Below are 20,150 nucleotides of genomic sequence, written 5' to 3'. Positions count from 1 at the left end.
CAAAAGGGTAAGGAAGATGGTTCCTCTTTTTCCAGACACTGTCACACCATCCTGTATCCATTCAACCAACACGTGCCACTCTGTCCACCTGTCATTACCTCTGGAAATGAAAGCAGAACAACAACATGACAAAATAATCCAGCTAAAGCCAGCCTGTAGTCGTTTCCATTATGCATCTGTCAGCACCCTCAAAGGGCATCTCTCTCCAGTCTCCAAACCAGCTTCCTGGGGGTTTTCCAGGGTACCTCATACCCTGTGTACATCCCAATTCTTCACACTTCTTCCTACCATGAAGGGGAGTGTGAAAGTGCACACTTCAAAAGAAGTGGGACACTGCCATAGTTTAGAGCAGAAGGACTAAACCATTGGTCAGGTCATGTTAAAGGGAATGGACTACTGTGACTGCAGGCTTTGTCTCGCTCCATCCTCCGCGCTTTGGAGTATCGATGTGTTCTGAATCTCCCCACGCCCTGTAGACCCAGTGGACCACCACCAACCACCAGTGCTGTAGGAGTCAAGGGCAGTGATGCTTGTAGAAGCCCCAGAGACAAGGTCATCACAGCAATCAGCCTGGCTTGGGGCAGCACAGGGAGGACTGAGGGAGGGAGAGCGATTAGGGAGAGGGGGATGATAATGGGGCAAAATGAGAGAGAGGGGGATGGATGATAGGGTGGGGAGGGGGAGGGAAAGGCTGGTATTTATGGAGCATAGCCTATTAATAGAAGACAAAGGGTCCATCTGCAGAATTGATTGGTTGTGTGTGTCAGTTTGTTAGCATGTTGTTCGTAAGTGCTTGTCTCTGTATGTCTGCTTCTATCATTTTATTTTAGAATTGATCCGCTGGCCCATCCCTGATCTTAGATAAAAGGACAATAACTTCTGAAATATGCAAGGAGAAGAGAGATGGCTTATGACCCCTGTTCACATAAAAAATATGTGGTACCTTTTGCTGTTTGAATGCTGAAGTCTAAAAGACCCAGCAGGTGCTGTTGGCATTCCAGGCATGATCAGTCTAGTCCAGAAGTATCTAGGCTATTGCTGACCTGTCTCGCTCTGGAAGTCTGGTGCAGAGTATGGAGAAGTTGCCCCTAAAAGATAGATGCTGATCTTGGGTCAGTTTTAGATTTCTGCCACTAATGGTGAAGGTTAGGATTGGGGGAGGAGGGGAGCCTCTGTTGCTGGGGAACAGGTGGGAAAGACTGTATGGGGCAGCACAGAAATCCAGAGGAAGGTGAGTCACCACAACCTGAAACCTGCAATGCAAATTTAATTGGAATGGAATTAAGATGTTGACCTCATTTCATCACAAGGCATCTTTAATTGCTTGAATATGTAGGTTGCACATGCAGTTTAGGCAAGTTATTGGTCATGAATTGGTTACCTTTACTCTAAGTGTTTTTACTCTCGAAGGATGGGACAGACATTCTGGAAAGGTGGGAGGGTTTAACGTGTTTTGCTTCTGCATGCATTGGTGACCTTTGACTTCTAGACGTGTTCATTTACGTTCAGCGGTGAAGGGTTCAACTTTTAGGTATTTTGTTCTTGAGTTTTTGTTTAGGTGTTTGCCCTTCAAATGCTCGGACTGCACATACTAGGCACCTCTCTTGCCTATCCTGAGTCCTGTCAAACTATAAAATGTATAGGCCCCCTCAGATCTACATACCCCCAGTCTACATGCTACTAGACTGCTCTATGCCTGTATCCCTGCCCCCATGCCAGAATCAACAGGTTTGAATGAGCTGATGAATGCACTGCACTCTCCTTAGCCAGTGACGTACGTGTAGGTATTCAACATAGACGATACATGTCACAGGATTAGGGTTAAATTAGACACTGCACATGATCTTGCAAGATTTCATTTGGTCGGTGTCATGGTTCTCGTCACTTTTCGACAAACATGGGTCTTTCCGGAGTGGGTTGGAGTTTTTTGTGGTGGAATTATGGTTAGGTAGAGCTAAGTTAGAGGGAGTAAAAAGCCAAGATACTATCTCTCTGCGTCAGTCATACCAGACCATGTGCAAATCATCACTGGGCAAAATAAACTTTTCTTGTGTCTGTAGGTTGTATTGTATTTCATTGAATTAAGGTCCCTCATTAGTAAGGAACTTCCCTCACCAGGTTTAGGTTTTAATTGAAAGGAAAAAAATAAAACCTGCAGACACTTGGCCCTCTGTGGAATGAATTTGAGTCCCCTGCCTTAAGGGCAGCATTCTCTGTTGGATTGAGTTCTTCCCTTTCAGTATCTAAAGAACTATCCACACTTGCATACTTCTTGGTATGAAGCAATTTATTAGGCATGCATTCTAAATGGTATGCTAGTATGGACAGGTGTGTGGACTCCCTACTAGCCAATCATGGACATTATGTGATCAAAAAGTGTAAGGGGATACCAAGTTTGGACAACCTGCAGAGTGGGTGTACCAGAGAAGTCTCCATATTCAGACCCAGTGTATAAAACAGGAACACCTTCCTAATATTGCATTGCACCCTGTTTTGCCCTCGGAATAGGCTCAATTCATTAGGGCATGAACTCTTCAAGATGTCGAAAGTGTTCCACAGGAATGCTGGCCCATGTTGACTCCAATGCTTCCCACAGATGTGTCATGTTGGTTGATGTCCTTTGGGTGGTGGACCATTCTTAATGGGAAACTTGTGAAACCCAGAAGCCGTTGTGCCTGGAACCTACTACCATATCCTGTTCAAAGGCACTTAAATATTTTGTCTTACCTATTCACCCTCTGAGTTGCACACATACACAATCCATGTCTCAAGGCTTAAAGATAATTATTGAACCTGTCTCCTCCTCCTCTTCATTTACACCGATTTGAAAATGGATTTAACAAGTGTCATCAATAAGGGATCATAGGCTGACCACTTGAATCCAGGTGAAAGCTATGTTGTGCAAAGAGCAGGTGTTCCTAATGTTTTGTTCACCCTTAACATTCTATTCTAGGACAGACAAAGTTAGTAGTCATTGCTGTTCACATTTTGACACCATGGCACTGTTAGAATATTTTGTTAGGATCACCTATAAATACAACTTTTACTGTCTACTTTTATACAATGGCTGCATAGCAGATATGAATCAGCCTAAGTAAAAGTATGTCTTGATATAGATCAGTAGGACATTCTGAATGCAGTGGTGGTCATTTTTAAGCCAGGGTTGTATTTTCCCCTCAATATTGGTGGCACACAGTTCTTGTCCCCAGTCCAAATATATTGTTCACATATAAGTTCAGTATTTTTCAACTTAATGTTCTCTGGTTCCTCACCCTGAAAGTAGACTATGGGTTAGGAGAAACTGTCATCCATGACTCTGTTTTCTTTTAAGACACCACTAACTTTAGCCACCTGAGCTAGCTGGCTGTAGCTAAAGTTAGCTTAAATATGTCATGGCTGTTTAGAGAACCAAAACATAGATTACAGTTTATTCTCTTCAGGGAGAGGAACCATCTAACATGATGTTGTAAAATACTGAACTTCCCCTTTAATATGTATGTAAAAATCAGATGAGAAAACAAGTGGATACCTGCCAGGTTCCATTATCAAAGACTGTCACTGTCTGTATGGTACTTGTATTATTTTAAAATGTATTGAACGAATGCTAATAGTCGAAATATTGATTTCTTTGTCTGAAGTTCCCAGCCTATGATGTGCAAAATTATATGTGAAAATGGAACACCCGATTGTGCCGATTTTTGGCCATATTACCATTGACTAACTTCCTTTATGGCCTTATTTAACCCTGAAAAAAAATAAGGCAATATCTATACATCACCACCTAATCTAAATAGGGGAAACCTTTTCAGCGTGTCTGAGAGTATCATTCTGTTTTCATAGTTTTTTTCGTCTTCCAGGGAGCACTTTAATCCAGAGTTTGCTGGAGGATGTGAGTATGGATTAGGGTTGTTGGCATTGGAAGTGGCTCCAGTGACAGTCCGTGACAACACAACCGGGTAAATCAAAAACATTTCAACTCCCAGCCCCCTCCCGCCTCTGCTGTTGAAAGATTGGCTGAACAGCTGTTGGGCTCGGCCTCTGCTGCTCTCTACTTTATAAAGCTGGGAACACCAGGCTCCGTCAAACAGAGATAGCGCGAAGCTCCTGCTTGTTTAATTTACTGGTTCAGCGAAACTTTACTTTGAGAACTTCTGTCAACTATTTCAGAGAAACTAGTCCGCCATCTGTTTGACTAGTCTAGACCCTCCGCAGCAGTATGGCTACCTTCGTCTCGGTGAGTTGTTTTGCACAGCATCAGCATTCAGCGCTGTCAACAGCCTGACTCCGAATATACTGACACTGCGTTTCTGTTTCGTATGACTCCTATGGATGCAGTTTGCCTCAGGGAGATGATGGATGTGTTGGTATCAAAGGTTTGGGATATCATTTGGGATGTGCTTGTCAGTGATGTTGTTTTTGGTGTGTCCTTTTCTCGGTTAACCCAGAACTAAAATCTAAAAAAATGTTTACGTAGTCTGTCACCGAGAGATTATGGGAGTCCTGACGTCGTCATCGTTCTGTTACTACAAGCATAACACTTTGATCTGCTTGAGTAAGGATTTGCTCACGGGTGACTGACTGACTGACGCCTGTTATTTTTATGTGCTGCAGGGCACGTTATAGGCTGGTAACGTTTCAGTGGACGATGTGACAGGCCCGTTGTGTGGCTGTTTATAGTACCAAATCATAAAATGACCACACGCACTTTAAACTTTCAGGCCACAAAGGGTTGTTGTCGGGCAGGACAGGCAGGGTTCCAGGAGATGCCAATCATTTTCTTGTATCACATGAACAACATTGTGACATTGACTCCCAGTGGTTTAGTTTCAAGTGTGTATTGCATTTCCAATGTCATATAGTAAATCTATTAGGCTAGATGTCATAGGCTTTGCATGTGCCTCATTGCATTTGATTTACATGCACACAATATTTCATGGAAAAGCGCAACGAGGAAATATTTGAAATGCTGAGAATGACTGAGTGACCGTCTTGAGCAGGGGTTGGAACCAAAATATTTTTCTAATCGTTTAGTTTTGAACAACTTTTTTATTTATTTTCTTTCCAACCAGCAAAATGAAGTTCTGAACTGTTTCAACCCAAAAAAGTAATGGTTTAGATCCTGTTTTTGTTTTACCTCTTAAATCATTACTCTGTTCCCTATGTAGTTCATTACTTTTGACCAGGGATCATAGGGTCTTTGTCCTTGTAAGGATTGATTTTGAAAAACATATCCACGGGAGAATCATGTTCCTTATGTGAAATTAAATGGAAATTAGTTTGTCACCTGTAAAGACACACCCATTACTCACATTTATAATCTCCTCCTGTCCGCCTCTCCCTATCATAGATGGCTACCTGCCACACCTATAACAACACGTCCAGGCACAACGGTGTCAACAGGGACTTCATGGCCGCTCTCTCCAAGAGCCACGGGAGCACAGGCAAACGCAACAGTCCCCAGTCGACCAACAGAAACAATGCCATGGGCATACCAAAGTCTGCCCCCAATGACAAGACACCCTGCAGTACGCCAAGGTAAACAAAGAATAGCAGGCCTCTGGTACCTACTTTGTCACATATTTTATTTATATAGTCTACATCTCGCCTAGGTGAAAATCAGCATTTAAGGGACTTCTTGAGAAGTGAGGGTAATGGATGATATCACTAAACCGATGGACACTGTGGTCCTACACTTTTCAATAGGTCACCTTTAATCTGTGTCGGTGTGTAGATTCTGACATTATTATTTCCAGGTCGATATCCTCTGAGACCAGCAGTTCCTCCTTGGCCTCCAAGCCCGCCAGTGTGAAGAAGTCTACCTTCTCCCGCCTCAAGAGGTTCCTCATGCTGGAAGACAACCAGAAGACCAAGGGGAGGACTCAAAGACTTTACTATCCTCCCTCTGAATGACTGACAAACACTTGGCTCCACTGCAATGACCCAACAGTCAGCCTTTTCACCACCATGATATGACACTGACGCACCAGGCTCTCTGGCCTGCTTGCAATTCAGAATGGGCCTCCTGGAATTCAGAACGGGGGATGGGTCAGCAGTCAGTCAATAAGTAATACAGGGCCTCCTGTTGCACTAACTTTTTTTTAATATATATTTTTTTAACTTGCCCCTCCCAACTACCCCTGAGGTCCCCCTTCCGTAGAGCTGTTCAAACATAATGGCCCCACACCACGGCATCGTCCAGGAATTCCATTGTCCCTATGGATGGCGGGAACTGAATAGGAAGCAAAGCTCCCCCTTTTCTTCCATGTTATTTATGAGGCAAGCAGAATAACTTAATTCGAGTTATAGGATGTTTTGATTGAGAGGGTGATTTTTATTTGTTACAATCACATTTCTATGATAAATTACTTACACATTTATATTCACGCTTAAGTTTCATGCTTCTTGAACTTTGTTTATTTTTTACTTGGTTGTCATTTATTTTCATAGACTTTCCCACTCTTCTCTTGAGGTTACTATCCAAGTAGAGATGATCTGTAGCTGTTTACAGGTTTGTTTGTGTGGCTCTACTATTTTATGATCACTGCCAAATGTTTTACTTTTATGTAAAGGTCCAATTTTTGTGTACTGGTGGTTTTGAGATCATATTTGGATGAATGGGACGCATCAACTTAACATTGAAATTGTTTATATGCCTGAACCTTAATGACAATGCAAACGTGACTTTCTTTCAGTGGTTTCATGTTTGTTGAAGATGGGTTTTGCTGTTTGAAGGCTTCACCTTTTACCTGTTTTGAAGTTGTTTTTTTAATGTTTGGATTTACAATGTCAATTAGACTGCTTTTGTTCCAACACACTTTATTGCATTTAGTGACATGTTTAATTAATCCAATGTGTGAGTCTGTAGCATTTCACAGAATACTGAAATACCTCACATTTTATATTCCTTTTACACCTTGCTTCTGTGAAATGAAAATGTTTTTAGGGATTCTTATTACTGTGTTACATGATAGAATTTCAAGAAGATATGTCTACCCAATTGTCATACTTGAGGAAAAGTAAGGATACTTTAATAGAAAATTCCTCACGTGAAATTCACCCAGTAAAATATTACTTGAGTAAAAATCTAAAAGTATTTGGTTTTAAATGTACTTTTATCAAAATTATAAGTAACTTTAATTCCTTTAAGCAAACCAGATGGTGCCATTTTGTTATTCATGGCTCACCAGGGGCACACTCCAACACTCAGACATCATTTACAAATTGTGTTTAGTGAGTCCGTCAGCTCAGAGGCAGTACGGATGACCGGGGGGGTTCTCTTGATGACTGTGTGAATTGTATCTTTTCCTGTCCTGTTAAGCATTAAAACTGTAACGAGTACTTTTGGGTGTTGGGGGGCGGAGAATGTGTGGAGTAAAAAGTACATTGTTCTTTTAGGAATGTAGTGATGTAAAGTACAGATACTGTAAAAATACTTTGAATTACTACTTAACTTTCCTACTCTGGCATTCACAATGTGTGTTTTCAGCTTACACATTTTTAAGTGCTACAGAACATTAAGGGTACCCCACTACATGTTCTGATAAACACCTCAGGAATGGGGCTGTATAAATGTAACCATGCAAATTCAGAGCTATTGTTGCAAGGACTGACGATCCACGAGATCAAGATTATAGTTTAACCATGTTTTGAAACTATACTGTTTATAATTACATTGTTTACAAAGCAAGCAGTTTCACAACTCATGAGGCATTTTTAAGTTAAAATTATCAATGGTTCATTAATTTAACATCCAAAAATGGTTTTAGAGTATGAATCCCAAATTGTCCCTTTTAATTTAACTAGGCAAGTCAGTTAAGAACAAATTCTTATTTTACAATGATGGCGTACCCCATCCAGACCCCCACTTAACCCAGATGACGCTGGGCCAATTGTGCGTCGCCTTATGGGACTCCCAATCACGGCCGGGAATGATACAGCCCGGGCTCGTACCAGGATCTGTAGTGATGCCTCTAGCACTGAGATGCAGTGCCTTAGACTGCTGCTCCCCTTGGGAGCCCTTTGGTTCCACACGTAGACTGTTCATAAGAACATTATTGTGTATAATATAGCTTGGGCTCCTTCGCTGATAAGGATAACTGCCACTAAACTCCAAAGAAGAATGGCATGAATAAATGCTCTTTATAAACCACCACAGACCTCACCTTACCCAACCATAGACATTGCTGTTGATCAAGCGTCCTCGACTACATTTGACCTGCAGGCGGCGCTGCGTTCACAGATGGCATGCGCAAACAGAAACAGGAAGTAGCTGTGCATAGTTCGAGAAAAATGTCCTGACGTAGTCCCGAATGTATTTTCTCTAAAAAGTGATTCACTTCAACGAATTTGTGATTGGAAATCGTATCAAACTCAAATTAAACGGTTATTTCATAAACATAGCTAGTTACCCAATGACATTGCAATGTCTAGTAGAAAGAGATCGAGAGACTCGGAGGACAGAGGGGACCGCAAAAGGCACAAGGAATCAAAACACGATGTAGAAAAACTCAAGAAACAAGCGAGAAAACTCAACCAAGAAGTGCAAAAGCTGAAGCATTTGGAGACCTTGTGAGTAAATGACACCCTTTTCGGTGGTATCGAAATTGTGTATTAATACAACGTAACTGTAGTTGATCTGCCTTGGGATTTAGCCTTAATGCTAACAACTCATTCCATCATTTCAGTTCTGATACTGTGTCTTGGCTGGTAGAAGTTTCACACGGGGTACCGTACCTTAACCAGCATCTGGACAAGGGAGACGATGCGTGTGACATGATTCATATCATCGTCTCATTTGCTCAGATACTGGTTCAAGGGGTACCTAGCTACCTACGCATAAATTGGATCATCGTATTTATTCTCACAAGCACTGTTTTCTTTTCCCCTCTATGCAGTTATGAAAAACCTCCTCCTGGACTCATAAAGGTCTAGTAGATGCACATGTTTGTCTACTTGCGTTATTACCAGTTAATGAATCACAGAAATATTATGGAATAACTCATTTATCAGTAGAAGGACATGTATTTAACCTGGTCCAAGATCCGTTTGTGTTCTTGCCAGCTCTGTCTGTTGTTGTCAAGCCAAAGCATGACGATGAGTTACAAGGAGTTGGCATGAGAGCACAAGCAGACTGACACTCAGGCTAAAATACATTATTATGGAAACTGCAATATGTGGCATCTTGCATCACCTTGAAACAGTGACTTTTTGTAGGCGGAGGAGTACAAACCAGAGGACTGTATTCCTGCTGATCCAGGAAATGAGGATGCTAGGGACTTCCTGGCTCACGCCCCCACCAAAGGGCTGTGGATGCCTCTGGGGAAGGAGGTGAAGGTCATGCAGTGTGAGTTTAAACACAGAGGGTTATTATGAGTGTCCTGCATCCACAATGCAGGTACATTATCCATTTCAGATTATATGTTTATAAAACCTGTACCTGTAGGCTGCCACTCAAAATAAAACAGTAAGAAATACAAAAATAAATAATAATTAATTACGTTTAAACAGGAAAAAGCTCAAATAAGTGGGCCTCCACCAACCAAACCTCCCATCCCCAACATGTCTCCATCCAACAGTTCCACTCCCGGAAATCATGTTTCCCCACCCCCTCAAGCAACTAGGGTTGTTCGTCAGTCACCCCCTGCTCCCCTACCCGGCTATATACATACAGTACCAGTCAAAAGTTTGGACACCTACTCATTCAAGGGTTTTTCTTTATTTTTACTATTTTCTACATTGTAGAATAATATTTAAGACATCAAAACTATAAAACACATGGAATCATGTTGTAACCAAAAAAGTGTTAAACAAATCCAAATATTTTTTTATATTTTTTTATATAAATCCAAATATTCTTCAAATGATCCACCCTTTGCCTTGACAGCTCTGCACACTTTTGGCATTCTCTCAACCAGCTTCATGAGGTAGTCACCTGGAATGCATTTCATTTAACAGGTGCGCCTTGTTAAAAGTTAATTTGTGGAATTTATTTCCTCAATGCGTTTAAGCATCAGTTGTGTTGTGACAAGGTAGGGGTGGTATACAAAAGATATGTCCATATTACGGCAAGAACAGCTCAAATAACCAAAGAGAAATGACCGTCCATTACTTTAAGACATTAAGGTCAGGCAATCTGGAACATTTTGAGAACTTTGAAAGTTTCTTCAAGTGCAATTGCAAAAACCATCAAGCGCTGTGATGACACTGGCCCTCATGAGGACCACCACAGGAAAGGAAGACCCAGAGTCACCCCTGCTACAGAGGATAAGTTCATTTGAGTTACCAGGCCCAGAAATTGAAGCCCAAATAAATCCTTCACAGAGTTCAAGTAACAGACACATTTCAACATTAACTGTTCAGAGGAGACTGTGTGAATCAGGCCTTCGTGGTCAAATTGCTGCAAAGAAACCACTACTAAAGGACACCAATAAGAAGAAGAGACTTGCTTGGGCCAAGAAACATGAGCAATGGACATTACACAAGTGGACATCTGTCCTTTGGTCAGATGAGTCCAAATTTGAGATTTTTGGTTCCAACCATTGTGTCTTTGTGAGACGCAGAGTAGGTAAACGGATGATCTCTGCATGTGTGGTTCCCACCGTGAAGCATGGAGGAGGTGTGATGTGTGTGGGGGTGCTTTGCTGGTGACACTGTGATTTATTTAGAATTCAAGGTACACTTAACCAGAATGGCTACCACAGCATTCTGCAGCGATACGCCATCCCATCTGGTTTGCGCTTAGTGGAACTATAATCTGTTTTTCAACAGAACAAAACACACCTCCAGGCTGTGTAAGGGCTATTTGACCAAGGAGAGTGATGGAATGCTGCATCAGATGACCTGGCCTCCACAATCACCTGACCTCAACCCAATTGTGATGGTTTGGGATGAGTTGGGCCGCAGAGTGAAGGAAAATCAAATCAAATTTATTTATATAGCCCTTCGTAAATCAGCTGATATCTCAAAGTGCTGTATAGAAACCCAGCCTAAAACCCCAAACAGCAAGCAATGCAGGTGTAGAAGCACGGTGGCTAGGAAAAACTCCCTAGAAAGGCCATAACCTAGGAAGAAACCTAGAGAGGAACCAGGCTATGTGGGGTGGCCAGTCCTCTTCTGGCTGTGCCGGGTAGAGATTATAACAGAACATGGCCAAGATGTTCAAATGTTCATAAATGACCAGCATGGTCAAATAATAATAATCACAGGCAGAACAGTTGAAACTGGAGCAGCAGCACGGCCAGGTGGACTGGGGACAGCAAGGAGTCATCATGTCAGGTAGTACTGAGGCATGGTCCTAGGGCACAGGTCCTCCTCCGAGAGAAAGAGAGAATTAGAGAGAGCATACTTAAATTCACACAGGACACCAGATAGGACAGGAGAAGTACTCCAGAAAAAACAAACTGACCCTAGCCCCCCGACACATAAACTACCGCAGCATAAAACTGGAGGCTGAGACAGGAGGGGTCAGGAGACACTGTGGCCCCATCCGACGGCACCCCCGGACAGGGCCAAACAGGAAGGATATAACCCCACCCACTTTGCCAAAGCACAGCCCCCACACCACTAGAGGGATATCTTCAACCACCAACTTACCATCCTGAGACAAGGCCGAGTATAGCCCACAAAGATCTCTGCCACGGCACAACCCAAAGGGGGCGCCAACCCAGACAGGAAGATCACATCAGTGACTCAACCCACTCAAGTGATGCACCCCTCCTAGGGACGGTATGAAAGAGCCAGTGACTCAGCCCCTGCAAAAGGGTTAGAGGCAGAGAATCCCAGTGGAAAGAGGGGAACCGGCCAGGCAGAGACAGCAAGGTCGGTTCGTTGTTCCAGAGCCTTTCCGTTCACCTTCACACTCCTGGGCCAGACTACACTCAATCATATGACCCACTGAAGAGATGAGTCTTCAGTAAAGACTTAAAGGTTGAGACCGAGTTTGCGTCTCGCACATGGGTAGGCAGACCATTCCATAAAAATGGAGCTCTATAGGAGAAAGCCCTGGCTCCAGCTGTTTGCTTAGAAATTCTAGGGACAATTAGGAGGCCTGCGTCTTATGACCGTAGCGTACGTGTAGGTATGTACGGCAGGACCAAATCAGAGAGATAGGTAGGAGCAAGCCCATGTAATGCTTTGTAGGTTAGCAGTAAAACCTTGAAATCAGCCCTTGCCTTGACAGGAAGCCAGTGTAGGGTGGCTAGGACTGGAGTAATATGATCAATTTTTTTGGTTCTAGTCAACAAAGCAGCCAACAAGTGCTCAGTATATGTGGGAACTCCTTCAAAACTGTTGGAAAGGCATTCCAGGTTAAACTGGTTGAGAGAATGCCAAGAGTGTGCAAAGCTCCCATCAACGCAAAGGGTGGCTACTTTGAAGGATCTAAAATATAAAGTATATTTTGATTTGTTGAACACTTGGTTACACCATGATTCCATGTGTGTTGTTTCATAGTTTTGATGTCTTCACTATTATACTACATGTAGAAAATAGTCAAAATAAAGAAAAAGCCTTGAATAAGTAGGTGTGTCCAAAGTTTTGACTTGTACTGTATATATTATGTATGTGTTGGGCTTTAAACAAGATTATTCTTTACAGAGTCAAGTATATTTGTCCAGGCCTCAATTGTTCCTTGACTAGCACCATTAATTCTCTCTGTCGCTACATCTAATGGTATAAATTCTAATAGTAACTGTATCTACTGGTTAAATGGGAGAGTGAGGTGATTGCCATCTAAGAGCCAACATCTTTTTTTGGGGGGGGGGGGGGGGATCCAGGAATTGTCTCTGATTGATTGAGAGATTCAAGGAGCTATCCTTGTTAAGTAATATAGTAGATGCTAAGCATTACACGTTTGGATTCATGCACTTCTAAATGTATTTTGTAATTTTGCCCCAGAAACATTTAACTGCCGAAAGGTTAATAACCGAAAGGTTAATGAATCGAATCCCAGAGCTGACAAGATAAACATCTGTCGTTCTGCCCCTGAACAAGGCAGTTAACCCACTGTTCCCTGGTAGGCTGTCATTATAAATAAGAATTTGTTCTTAACTGTCTTGCCTAGTAAAATAAAAAAAAATTAAAGGCGGCCTCCAGATCGCAAGGCCGTGCCATTTTGATTCCCAGTTACATTGTTTTTCAATTTTCGAGTCAGTGTAGCGGAGATGAACTTTTGTTCTGCTTGTCCCTCAAAGAACAAAGGCTTTTATTATTTCCCACCAATGATTCCTCCATCCCTCCCTCTGTCCCTTCCTCCCACTCGTTTTCATGATATGCGAGGGGACAGAAGGCATACAGGGTTAGTCTACAAAGTTCTCATTTGTTCTCCTGTGGTATTCCAAAGCCTAATATGTTCCAGATAATACATTGGCAAAATGTTTGAATGTGATTTTTAATTGCGTGTCGTTTCAGAGATTAGAACGAGTTGAGAAACATTTTGTCAGATGTAGGCTAAGTCATAAACAGGTGTAGGCTAAGTCATAAACAGGTGTAGGCTAAGTCATAAACAGGTGTAGGCTAAGTCATAAACGGGTGTAGGCGAAGTCATAAACGGGTGTAGGCTAAGTCATAAACGGGTGTAGCCTACAAGCCATATAAGATAAATATGAATCTCTTTCAACACAAGCTTGTTTGGGTGATTTCTGAGGGGCCAGGAGACGTGTTTGTGGTACAAACATTACTATATTCTCCCTCGCCTCATGCAGGTTGGAGATGCAAGCGCTATGGACACAGGACAGGGGACCGAGAGTGTCCCTTCTTCATCAAAGGAAACCAGAAACTGGAGCAGTTCAGAGTGGTAAGTCTCATCTGTCCATCCATCCATTCATCCATCTTTCAACTAATCATCAGGCCTTTTGGCTACTTAAATAAAATGTGTTACAGCTGGGTTTGAACAAACATGAGTCCCTAGTACCAGGATTGGTATTGGCAGACACCCTTGAGGACACCTGCTCCTGGTCTCAACTGTAAGGTTGGGACCAGGAGCAGACGTCACCAAGGGGTTATGGTTGAGACACGGAGCAGACGTCCCCAACGGGTTATGGTTGAGACCGGGAGCAGACGTCCCCAAGAGGTTAAAACCTCTTGGGGACATCTGCTCCTGGTCCCAACCATAACCCCTTGGGGACGTCTGCTCCTGGGGACGTCTGCATGCTTGCCTACTTGGGACCATGAGCATGCTTGATTGATGCAGCTGGATACAGTATATGTGCATCCCAAATGGCACCCTATTCCCTATATAGTTCATTACTTTTGACCAGGAACTATATTGACTTTGGTCCGAAGTAGTGCACTATATAGGGAATAGGTGCCATTTGGGATGCATTAGGTATCTGTGCTGCTGCTGGATGCTTCTGGATCTTGACTCCTCAGCAGATTCACAGGGCAGTTGTTCTGTAGGCCTGCATGCAACAATGCCACTGCAATGATTATCATAAGTGCAAGTGTATCATATCTTGTAATAGAACCATATTTTAAAATGCTATTCCGTCAGAGGAGAGTTGAAAGCGTGGAAATTATGTTGCCTAAAAACAATACCTGAATGGAGTTTTACCTTGCAGTGCTTGTTATCATTGGAGCTTTGCTATGTATGTTATCTTTGAAATGTTGTAAACATGTAGCTAAACCGTCTGTTTCTTGCAGGCACACGAAGACCCAATGTACGACCTGATCCGAGAAAACAAACGCAATGAAAAAGAAACGAGGTACTTTCTGGCTGTATTATGAAAAATATAAACCTTTTATTATCAACTAAAAATATTTCAGAAGAATGTATGAAAATATTATCCCCTTCTCTACTGTTTGGAGTTGGTCATCGTTAAGGTAGTCAGTCTGGTGCATTGGACGGACGAGACTCACCACTCTGAACTAGAGGTCAACCGATTATGATTTTTCAACGCCGATACAGATTATTGGAGGACCAAAAAAAGCCGATACCGATTAATCGGCTGACAATTACAACAATACTGAATTACCAATGAACACTTTCATTTGAACTTAATATAATACATAAATAAAATATATTTAGTCTTAAATAAATAATTAAGCATGTTCAATCTGGTTTAAATAATGCAAAAACAGTGTTGGAGAAGAAAGTAAAAGTGCAATATGTGCCAAGTAAAAAAGCTAACGTTTCAGTTCCTTGCTCAGAACATGAGAACATATGAAAGCTGGTGGTTCCATATTCCCAGTTCTTCAATATTCCCATTTAAGAAGTTTTAGGTTGTAGTTATTATAGGAATTATACAACTTTTTCTCTCTCTACCATTTGTATTTCATATACCTTTGACTATTGGATGTTCTTTTTGGCACTATAGTATTGCCAGCCTAATCTCGGGAGTTGATAGGCTTGAAGTCATAAACAGCGCTTTGCCTCAAGCATTGCTAAGAATTGTTGGCATACGCAGTAAAGTGCTGTTTGAATGAATGCTTACGAGCCTGCCTACCACCGCTCAGTCAGACTGCTCTATCAAATATCAGATCATAGACTTAATTATAATATAATAAACACAGAAATATGAGCCTTTGGTCATTAATATGGTCGATTACGGAAACTATAATTTCGAAAACAAAACGTTTATTCTTTCATTGAAATTCAGTCTAAATATTCCTGTTACATTGCACAGCCTTCAATGTTATGTCATAATTATGTAAAATTCTGGCAAATTAATTCACAGTTCGCAACGAGCCAGGCGGCTCAAACTGCTGCATATACCCTGACTCTGCTTGCACTGAACGCAAGAGAAATGACACAATTTCCCTATTTAATATTGCCTGCTAACATGAATTTCTTTTAACTAAATATGCAGGTTTAAAAAAATATATACTTCTGTGTATTGATTTTAAGAAAGGCATTGATGTTTATGGTTAGGTACATTTGTGCAACGATAGTGTTTTTTTCGCAAATGCGCTTCTGTTAAATCATCACCCGTTTGGTGAAGTTGAAGTCCTTTTAAGCTGTGATTCAATGATAAATTAACAGGCACCACATTGATTATATGCAACACAGGACAAGCTAGTTAACCTAGTAATATCAAATCAACCATGTGTAGTTAACAAGTGATTATGTGAAGATTGATTGTTTTTTACAAGATAAGTATAATGCTAGCTAGCAACTTAACTTGGCTCCTTGCAACCACAAGGTCCTTTTGACGTTGCACTCGCGTAACAGGTGGTCAGCCTGCCACGCGGTCTCCTTGTAGATTTCAATGAAATCGGCCATGCCAGTGGACCTCTACTCTGAACTGCTTCCGTTTCTGGTTTCCTTTGATGATGAAGAAGGGACACTCTCGGTCCCCTGTCCTGTGTCCATAGCACTTGCATTTCCAACCTGCACGAGGGAGAATATAGTCATGTTTGTTGTTTCAGACAAGCTATTTTGGAGCACAGTCACAGGGGACTTAACGAGTTTCTTTGTTTTTCTCCCAACAATGTTGATGCTTAGCTGCAGCCAAGTAAACAAACTCAAATCTTCAGTCTCTGACTATACTCTGCTTTTATAGACTAGGCTACTTTCCAGTTATAGTGTTAAGATGACATAAGTTTGTAATTAGTGTGAACTAACCCTTTAATTTTCCAACTGTCTCAGTCAGAATTGTCTCTTATTAACTGAGTGCCTTTTATCACAGGGAAATAACAACAACGAAGTAATAAAAAGAAAAGACTCAGAGTCATCAAAAGACACACTAAAGTCAATGGCTAAATCAATCACATCCTGAAAGCTGACAGAGCACTTAGTCAAACAGGTGAATAAAAGTACCTTAAAAACTACAATGAACGACATTGAATGTGAACTTGGGTGTATATAGGGAAGTTTTAAAGTACCATCTGAAATTAGGTGCAATATGAGAGATTCATGTGAGTATGATTAGAGAGAGTGTGCGATGGACATGTTCTACAATCTATTCTATAGGATCATATAAGCTATGATGATATGAGAGACAGAGTGAAATGTAACCGTGGTAGACTTGGCCAGAGGACCTACGAGCCAACCCAGCTCTCTCTCAAGAGTGCTTGCCTTGAACAGTCCTTATGATTACGTCTCTGTTCTCTGGGTGGAAGTTGTCAACGTTGAAGACAACCGTCCTCTGATGAATTCTTAATGAAGTTTGAGGATCACTTGGGAACCGCCGCGTTTGAGTTGTTTTCAGTCTCTTGCAACTTGCACAAGCTCTCTTGTTCCTCTCTGAGCATACCGAATCAATGGAAATGTAAGGTTTTGGGCTAATCAAAGGAAGTGGATGCCTCGGTCTGTGAACTGTTTGATCATTCGTGTTAAATCCATATTTTATTGAGAAATGTTGTTTCTCAGGCAGTGTTTCAGCATCTTGAAATTCTGGTCTTGTGTGAGCTGCAGAGCTACTTTGCTTGCTGCCTGAAATGGTCTCTCTCTCTCCCCCCACTTTAGCACTAGCTGCAAACACCTGTAGCACATCATAATCCCCATGCTCAGTACCTTCCAGCTATCAGTTGACCATCACTGTTAGAAGACTTGTTTCATAACCTGGGACACTTCTGAGTGAAATCTGAAATGGCCAATGATTATAGAGGAAAACCCTCTGGGATATTCCAAGAAGTGTGTGTGTGTGAAGATACTGTGTTTCAGTTCATCATACCATGCCTCTTCTTGAATGGTTCTAACCCATCTCCCTGTCTATTTTTCTCTCTCTCTCCATCTTTCCTCTCTCTCTCTCCATTTCTCCTTTCTCTCCAGGATTCAGCAGCTGCAGCAACTCCTGCAGGACACCACCTCCTCCGACTCGGACAGCTCCTCCTCTTCCTCCTCCACCAGCGACCGCAAGAAGAGGAAACACAAGAAGAAGGACAAGAAGAAGGACAAGAAAAAGAGGAAGAAGAAGAGGAAGCACAAGTCCTCCAAAACCAGTGACTGTTCTGAGTCCAATTGAGCCATAGGAACCTACCTGGATTGTTCTAGCAGGGAGATGGCTACACTGCAGTGTCTATCAGTCAGTGAGCAGCTATGGTGGTTCTTACCCATTGGCTCAGGGTCGCCTCAATGGCACACTACGAAGTGCACACTAGAGGACCCTTTTTGGTTCAGTATTCTTCCCTCCATCTGAGCCTTTAAATAATGCATGACTTGTCCCATCCCTCATATGGTTGATGCCTCTATTCCATTAGATCATACAGAATAAGATTCTATGGATCCGCAATGCTGATGGTGAATGTAGGGCCCCTCAGGCGAGGATCTCAGAAAGCCCTTACAGCATGGGTAATGACCTGACTGGCTCGTGGGGGCCTGAGCCAGCCAGACTAGTTGAAATCAGTTTGTAGCTGTTATGAAGGATGTTGGCTTGATGAATCAGATCCGAATGAAAACGTGACAAAACAGAGCATGTTGTTAGAGATGGTTTTGCTTCGTATTTAGCTTGATTGTAGGCCTGTTGTTTGACAAATAGAGTGGGGAATATTGCAACATATTTTTTCCATATTTATTTTCTTCCAAATGACGCTGATGGATGTTTGAATGCTTATTACTGTACATAAATATTTGGAATAAATTGAGGTTGGAATTTAACTTTTATTTAAATCCAGCTTGAGAAAGGGAGAGGGAATGTACTGTATTTCAGTGTGTTCTGCGTGGCCAAGGATAAAGCCTCTTAATTACTCATCAAATTAATCTTGAAGCCGCACGTAAAAAATACTTTCAATTTGTCATTATTCACATTGTCTTACAATTTTTTTCAACTGCATGCATTTTGTTTGGCTGTTGACTGATAATGACAAGGACAAGACCGGCTAACACGGACATCGGCCGTGCGCAACGGGTGGGCGTTCTATCACCTCTGACCACAGAACATTGGCTGTCATTTCCTGTTTATATCCCGACGATTCTACATGTTGAATCGCCACCGTCCGTCAACACCCGGCGGGAGTGTATTCATCATGGAAACCATTTACCTTTAAGAATCATAAACGGAACCAAACGGGGAGGGACCTAACTGAATTTGTCCAATAGAAACTCCCGTTTGTTTTTTCCATATGAGTAAATGGTTTCTGTTGCAAATTGTTTTTGCAACAGAATCGGCGTAATGATGCAACTCACGGCCAACTTTTGTGTAGGTCTTTCTTGTCCTTCATCGATTCTTAGCATGACACATCTCTATCCACTATAATATCCCATTCAAGAAGCAACACTGGTTAGCACTGTTTCCTTTTGAAAGGCAAAGAAAGAAGACCCTTTGATCTTGAAAGACCTCAGAAAGCCCAGGGCTGACTAGGGAGTGTGACTCACTAATGTGCCGTTTTGTAGTCAGTACAACAACAAAAATACAGACACACTAACACACCCTGCAGAGCACATCAAAATAGTTCTCCACTTTGCCCCTCCCTAATGATAGGATGTTCATTTAGAGAAGTGTGCTATCAGCTAGAGGAGGACCAGATATATGCGCTGCTTATTTTAATGACCCCAATAAGAGGACTGTTTAAGGAGTCCTTCGGGGGGAGATGTATTTGAATTTTGATTAGCGTCCTAGTGGTTTCTGCATGTAGTTAAGCCTGAAGGGGTCTATTTGTGCGTCAGAATGGTTAGTGTGTGTGTGTGTGTGTGTGTGTGTATATATTTCCTAGTAACTGAAAGCTTTATTTGATCTCTCTCCTCCATCCCTCTCTCTCATCCTCCTACCCATGGCAACTCCCTCCATTCCTTTCTTTGGCCAAAGGCCTCCGATAAATCAACAGCATTGAAACAGTGTGTCCCAGCTGCACCACGTAGCCCTCTCTCTCTGAGCAGAAGCAGACATGAATCTCCTAGATTACTTTCACTGAGACACTGCCACTTTGGCAAAGTTAGAGCAAAGAAACCTCTATATTGAACCATTCTATCTTATGGGGCAGGATAATGGGTTAGGGTCAGTTAGGAAGTGTCAGTACGGTCTTGAGATCAGGGAAGTTAGTCTAAAGATAATTAGGATACGATCTGTCTTTTTGTGTATGCCATTTCTCTCTGCCACAAACTGCCATCTCATCAGGCCCTAACATTGAATGATGGCACAATTGACACAGTCAACTTGACAGATTCCATTGGCTATAGTTATGCTCCGACTTGGCTCAAAGGTACTGTGGTCAATGACTGGAATAGATTTTATTTTATTTCAAAGTCTAAACAATCTATGCTGTTTAGATGGCTCAGA

The 20,150-nt window shown here is 42.0% G+C and overlaps 1 protein-coding gene and 1 pseudogene across 2 annotated transcripts; both read left to right on the top strand.

Annotated features, from left to right (window-relative positions):
- The first annotated feature begins 3,989 nt into the window (after nt 1-3,989).
- On the top strand, nt 3,990-7,556 carry LOC110488033 (annotated as a pseudogene). The gene is made up of 3 exons (XR_002468335.2): nt 3,990-4,234; nt 5,348-5,535; nt 5,754-7,556. The product of XR_002468335.2 is annotated as a UPF0711 protein C18orf21 homolog (transcript).
- Nucleotides 7,557-8,250: 694 nt separating this feature from the next.
- Nucleotides 8,251-18,561, top strand: rp9 (RP9 pre-mRNA splicing factor). The gene is given in 6 exon segments (NM_001165221.2): nt 8,251-8,568; nt 8,895-8,925; nt 9,214-9,343; nt 13,701-13,792; nt 14,638-14,699; nt 17,708-18,561. Coding segments are annotated over 6 exon segments (654 nt in total). The 5' UTR covers nt 8,251-8,422; the 3' UTR covers nt 17,901-18,561.
- Nucleotides 18,562-20,150: the final 1,589 nt, after the last annotated feature.

The sequence above is a fragment of the Oncorhynchus mykiss genome, chromosome 32 (assembly GCF_013265735.2).
Source record: "Oncorhynchus mykiss isolate Arlee chromosome 32, USDA_OmykA_1.1, whole genome shotgun sequence".
Classification (NCBI taxonomy): Eukaryota; Metazoa; Chordata; class Actinopteri; order Salmoniformes; family Salmonidae; genus Oncorhynchus; species Oncorhynchus mykiss.
The sequence above is the reverse complement of the archived record's forward strand: the minus strand, read 5'-3'. Positions and strand labels throughout refer to the sequence as shown.